Genomic DNA, 6,412 nt, shown 5'->3' on the forward strand with positions numbered 1-6,412 from the left:
ACCATGTCCAGGACTTGAACTGTAGTCAACCATCTGGGAGCCCAGCGCCCTTAACCACCATGGCCCCTGCGGCCCCCTAAATAAAATAATTCTTAAAAAAAAAAATACAAAAATAAAAAACAATCCAAGCCACAGTCAGGCTGAGGTACAGGAGCCAGGAGCTTGGAGGCTGACACAAGGAAGGCCCACCTCTCAGGAATCAAACACGCGTCCCCGGGGGACTGGAGGAAGCCGCTGCCCTCCAGGAGGAAATAAACACAATAATAATACCTCACGTGACCGGGGAGGGGGCTTCCTGTTTCCTGGCCCCTCCCAGGCCAGCCTTGGCCAGTCCAGCCCAGCTCTGAGCGGGCAGTGGCCAGAGTGACCCCGAGAGCGTCCAAGGACCCAGGCCTGTGACCGAGGGTCCCCTAGAGAACGAGCGAGTTAGAGGAGGCCAAAACAACAGAACCCCAGGATTGGGGGGTGTCTCTAATTCAGGAGGGCGCTGGGGAGAAGAGGGGAGTCTCTTGGGGTCCCCAGAGAGCAGAGGAAGGGGAACACAGAAGCAGTAAAACGAAGGAAGCAGAGGAGGAGGGAGACGTCAAGGCAACCTCAAGAGGGACCGAGATGCCTCCCAAGGGGGCTTTCGAATAAGCGAAATCCGCATTGATCATTCAAAATCCCTTTTCGGGGGCGACTGACGTCCCATTTTACAGGGGACAGTTCCTTGAGGTTGTCTTTTGCCCAGGACCACGAAAGTCGGAGCCGACGGTGGATTTAGGGGGATGAGAGAGGAAACAGATTCAGAGAGACCCTAATTTCTGGACAGTCATGAGCACCCGGGCCTCACGGCCCCGAAGCCGGCGAGGGAGACCCCTTCCATCTGTAAGTGTTCCCATTCCCCACCACACCCCGTTTCTCTTTTTTTTCTTTTTCTTTTTTTGGAGAGGTTTTTGCTTTAGGGCACGTGCGCGCGCGCCAGACAGAGAGACAGAAACAGAGAGACAGAAAGCGAGAAATCACCCCCCAGGGGGGATGGTCACGCCGCAATCCCTTCTCCTCCATTCTCCTCTCGAGATCTTGGGCATGCATGCACACGTGCCCGGCGTGAGTTTAAGCCACCGGGTCTGGGACGTGAACCGCGGTTGACTACGTGGGAGTCCAGCGACATAGCCGTGACGCTAACTGCTGGTTCCCCCTCGGGGTCCTTTGCAGGATGTTCTGGACACCGTGGCAGAGACCTCAGAGGAGATGGAGGTAACCAGCGGAAGCGCCAAAGCCAGCCCTCTCTCAGCTCGAGGGAGCTTCAGCCCACACCCCATGGCGGAGGTCGGTGGCCAGGACTTAGAGGACAGGTAAGACCCGCTTGGTCTGTGCCCTGCACTCCAGCTAAAGCGTCATCCCCACCACGCCCAGAACTGCCCTTCCCTTCCCTGCTCTCACACCTGCCATAGCTCCCTATTGCCCTCCTCAACCTGACTTTCTTCCTTTCTTTTGTAAGAGTTTCTGCCTTAGGGTGCATGTGCTCCCCAGAGAGAGACAGAGACAGAAAGAGGGAAAGTGAGAAATCAGCCCCCAGAGGGGATGCCCAAGTTGGGGTCACTTCTCCTTCCTTCTCCTTCTGGGATCTTGGGCACGCACGCATACACGGTGCATGCACTGGCCAGAAAGACAGAGAGAGACAGAGAGACAGAGAGACAGAAAGCGAGAAATCACCCTGCCTGGGAGGTGCAGTCCCCTCTCCTCCATTCTCCTCTCAGGATCTTGGGCACGCACGTGCATGCGCCCGGCGTGAGTTTAAGCCCCCAGGTCCGGGACTCGAACCGTGGTCGACTACATGGGAGTTCAGAGACATAACCCTTACGCTAACTGCTGGTCCCAACACTAGCTTATCTTCAGTCTCCTTCTCCAGCCCCAGGTGCCCGCAGTCCAGCCTCCTCTGGGCTTACCAGTCTCCCAGTTTCAGCCCTAGAACGCCCAGCTCTCACCAACCCCCTGCTTGCACCCCCAAAAGTCCCCTCCCAGCACTGGGTGGCTCAGCTCCCCGGGTTGTGTCCACAGGCCCACCAAGGAGGCTGATGGAGACCCCAGCGAGACACTGGCGTCAGCGCCTCAGGAGACTCCCGAGCCTGCAGAAGCCCACCAGGCTCCCCTACAGGATGGGGAGACAGTCCCCCCGGGAAATGGGGCCCCCGATGTGTTTCAGACCCTCCAGCACGCTCTCAGCTCCCTCGAGGCAGCTGCTCTGGCCTGGCGCCATCAGCGGCCCCCAAGCAGTCCTGGGCCGCTGGACGAGGCTGACTGCAGACGTGAAGGGGGACCAGGGTCCCCCAGGGAGCAGGAGGGGGCCGGGGGCTGCGAGAGGGAGGTCGCCCGCTTGGCAGAGAAGAACGCCTGGTTACGACTGGCCCTGGACAGCCGGGAGGATGAGCTGCTTCGCACCCAGGCCTCCCTGCAGGCCATCAGGGCTGAGAAGGAGGCGCTGCAGGAGCAGGTGAGTGGAGCAACCCCGAGCCTCTCAGGGCTCCCCGTCTGACCGAGGGCTCAAGATCAACAGAGGCAGTATTCGGCCATTTGTTCATTTGACGACTCTTCTCATTTTGAGAGAGAGAGATTTCGCTGTAGGCCAGGTTACCTTGCCAGAGAGACAGAGAGACAGAGAGACAGAAAGCAAGAAATCACCCCATGAGGGGGTGATGGCTATGCCATAAACCCTTCTCCATTCTCATCCTGGGTTTTTTGTTTGTTTGTTTGTTTTTTAATTTTTAAAGAATTATTTTAGGGGCCAGCAGGTGGTGTGGTAGTTGAGGGAGCTAGATTCCCACATGGCCAATCACGGTTCGAGTCCTGGACCTGGTGGCTTGCTTTTTCACAATCCCTCTCTCTTACTCTTTCACTCGGTCCCTCTCTGATCAAATGAAAAATAATAAATAAATCAAGTTCAATTTAAAAACAGAATTCATTATTATTATTATTTTCCAATTTGATCAGAGAGAGAAAGAAAATGAGAAAGGAAGATCCGGGACTTGAACCACGGTCAGCCATGTGGCAGTCCAGCGCCTTAACCACTGCACTGTCTCTGCCTCCCCCTTACACATCATTGACCGCCAAGCTCAAAACAAGCCAGACAATAATCCCTTGTAGTTTTAGTTAAGGCGACCAGACACTTGAATGAGGACCAGGGGAGGTGACAAGGGGCCATGCTAGTATATGTGGAAAAAGATGCATTTGTAACCTAGTGGCTCAGGGAGGTGGAATCGACATGGTCAACCATAGTTTGCGTCCTGGACTCCCAGGCTCGAAAAACACACCATATGTGCGTGCCCCAAATCTCGACAGGATGGAGGAATGGAGAAGGGACTGTGGCGTGCCCACGCCCAACGGGGGATGCTTTCTCCCTCTTCCTCTTCTCTCTTTCTCTCTGTCTCTGGTGAGCATACATACGCTCTGACAATATTATTTTTTTTTTTAGTTTTTTTTTTGTTTGCTTGCTTGTTTTTTTACCTTAGAGCATGTGCACTCGTCAGAGAGAGACAGTGAGAGACAGTGAGATCCAAAGCGAGAAATCACCCCCACCCGAGGTCGGGGACTGGCAGGTGACATGGTGATTAAAGATGTTGAAGTCCCACATGGCTGACGACAGTTCGAGTCCCAGATCTGGTGTCTTGCTTTCTCACTTTTCCTTTCTCTCTCTGTCTGGTCAAAAATTTAAAAATAATAATAAGAGCAAATGGAATTATGGGACCAGCAGTTAGCGTAATGGCTATGTCACTGGATTCCCATGTAGTTGACCATGGTTCGCGTCCCGGACTCAGTGGCTTGAAACTCATGCCGGGCGTGTGTGCGTGCGTGCCCAAGATCCCGAGAGGAGAATGGAGGAGAAGGGATTGCGGCGTGGCCAATCCCCCCTGGGGGGTGATTTCTCGCTTTCTGAAATGGAATTAAATAAATAAATACTTCTTAAAGAAGAAGGAGAAGGAGAAAAAGAAGAAAGAAGTCGTCACACTCCGGAGGGATGGTCTGCTGCAATCCCTTCTCCTCCATTCTCCTCTCGGGATCTTGGGCACGCACGCACACACGCCCGGCATGAGTTTAAGCCACCGGGTCCGGGACTCGAACCGCAGTCAACTGCATGGGAGTCCAGCAACATAGCCATTACGCCGACTTCTGGTCCTCATTCATTTATGCTAATTTGACCAGAGAGAGAGAGAGAGAGAGAGAAAGTGAGAAAGCAAGCCACCAGGTCCAGGAATCGAACCTTGGTCAGCCATGTGGGAGTGTCCAGCATCTTTAACCACCATGCCACCTGCTATTCTCCCCTCCCCAAGAAGAGTCTTGATAAGAACAAGCCCGAGGTTGCAGAGTGAGGAACTGGGCAGGTGTGTATGCGGGGCTTCTGCCTTCCAGCTGCAGCCTCGGGGAGGGCTGGCTGATGGTTAGAGCCCCAGGCCTGACATTGTCCACTGTCCACTTTTCCAGGTTCAGGAGTTGCAAGATTCCCTGCTGAGGCTGGAGTCTCTCCCACCTCCCTCCCACAGCCATGCGGGTGGTTCCGGCAGTGGATCCAGCAGCTCTGGGGCAGACGGGGAGCCCTGGCGGACTCAGGTATGTGTGAGAAGTAACATTCCTGGGACCAGCAGTTAGCGTAATGGCTATGTCTCTGGACTCCCATGTAGTCATCGGTGGTTCAAGTCCCAGACCGGGTGGCTTAAACTCATGCCGGGCGCGTGTGCGTGTGTGCCCAAGATCCCGAGAGGAGAATGGAGGAGAAAGGATTGCGGCGTGGCCATCCCCCCGGGGGGTGATTTCTCGCTTTCTGTCTCTGTCTTTCCGGCGGGTGGGCACACGTACCTTATTTAAGGGGCCAGCAGGTAGCATGGTGATTAAAGACACTGGATTCCCACATGGCCAACTGTGGTTTGAGTTCCCAACCTGGTGGCTTGCCTCCCTCCCTCCTTTCAAATTAAAAAAAAAAAAAAAAGGAAAGAAATATGTAAATAAATATTTTTATCATTATTTATGTGTTTAGTTATTTATTTTATTTTGATCAGAGAGGGACAGAGAGAGAGAGAGAAGGAGGGAGGGAAAGTAGCCAGGTCCGGGACTCGAACCACAATTGGCCATGTGGGAATCCAGCGCCCTTAACCACCAACCCACCTGCTGGCCCAATAAATATTTTCAATAAAGAATTATTTATTTAAGGGGACAGCAGATGATGTAGCGTTTACGTCTCTGGACTCCCACATGGCTGACCGCAGTTTGAGTCCCAGACCTGGCAACTTGCTTTCTCACTTTTGCTCTCTCTCTCTCTCTCTCTCTCTCGCTCGCTCGCTCTCTTGCTCTGCCCCTCTCTGGTCAAATTGAAATAAATAAATAAATAAAGCTAAATAAAATAATTCTTAAAAATATAATCACACCAGCTGCATGTGTGTGCATCTCGGAAGGAGAATGGAGGAGAAGGGATTGTGGTGTGCGTATCCCCCCTTTGGAATGATTTCTCACTTTCTGTCTCTCCTCAACAAGTGCATGGCTCTAAGGCAAAAAGCTCTACTCAAAAGAAAAAAAGAATGATTTATTTCATTTCAAAATGTATTATTATTATTTTAAAATTTGCTATAGGGCACGTGTGCTCTCCAGAGAGAGATAGAGAAAGAGAGAGAGAGAAAAAAAGGAAAAGAAAGAGAGAGGGGGGGAAGTGAGAAAGCAAGCTGTCAGGTCTGGGACTTGAACCATGCTCGCCCTTATCAGAGTCCAGTGCCTTAGCTATCACACCACCTGCTGGCCGCAGACCCAATTTATTTTTTTTTAGAGAGAGATTCTTCTGCTATAGGGCTATGCACCCACCAGATAGATAGACAGAAAGTGAGAAATCGCTTGTCAGAGGAGATGGCCTTGCCAAAATCCCTTCTCCCCCATTCTCCTCTTGGGATTTTGGGTACGTGTGCACATGCACCTGGCATCTGGGACTCGAACCATAGTCAACTACATGGGAGTCCAGTAACATAACCATTACACCATGTGCTGGCTCTCAACCTCAATGTTCTTACTGTTTAAGGGGGTGAGACTGAAATCCTGGTCATGGGACCTGATAACTTCTAGGAAAATGCCTAAACTCACCATCCTGGGCTCTTGGGGGACAACCTGACTGAATCAAGCCACCTCTTCCTAGCAGGTGTCCTCTCTGGCTCATTCTCTGCTCCAGCGTGTACGGAGTGATGTCTGCACCCACATGGTTGGGTCTCTCCCACCCCAGCCCCTTGCCTCTGATATGCACATCATGGAAGCCCAGATAGAGCAGCTCCGGGGGTAAGCCACAAATGCTGAGCTCGTAAGGGCACCGGCATCCTCCCTAGCTTGGTTATGAACACAAGAATCCAGAGCTGGGACAATGAGGAGGAGGAGGATAGAAATTGGGCCGTGACCACTGAGA

General features: G+C 52.6%; 1 protein-coding gene across 1 annotated transcript in view; it reads left to right on the forward strand.

Moving 5' to 3' along the window:
* The first annotated feature begins 355 nt into the window (after positions 1-355).
* USHBP1 (USH1 protein network component harmonin binding protein 1) overlaps positions 356-6,412 on the forward strand; it is a 19,056-nt gene continuing 12,999 nt past the window's right edge. Inside the window, exons 1-5 of the mRNA XM_014587301.2 lie at positions 356-867; positions 1,198-1,337; positions 2,044-2,476; positions 4,462-4,587; positions 6,152-6,288. Of these exons, the coding sequence (XP_014442787.1) occupies positions 814-867; positions 1,198-1,337; positions 2,044-2,476; positions 4,462-4,587; positions 6,152-6,288 (890 nt within the window). The 5' untranslated portion in view covers positions 356-813. The remainder of the gene's footprint in view (positions 868-1,197; positions 1,338-2,043; positions 2,477-4,461; positions 4,588-6,151; positions 6,289-6,412) is intronic.

This window comes from Tupaia chinensis, unplaced genomic scaffold (assembly GCF_000334495.1).
Source record: "Tupaia chinensis unplaced genomic scaffold, TupChi_1.0 Scaffold000201_1, whole genome shotgun sequence".
NCBI classification, from domain to species: domain Eukaryota; kingdom Metazoa; phylum Chordata; class Mammalia; order Scandentia; family Tupaiidae; genus Tupaia; species Tupaia belangeri.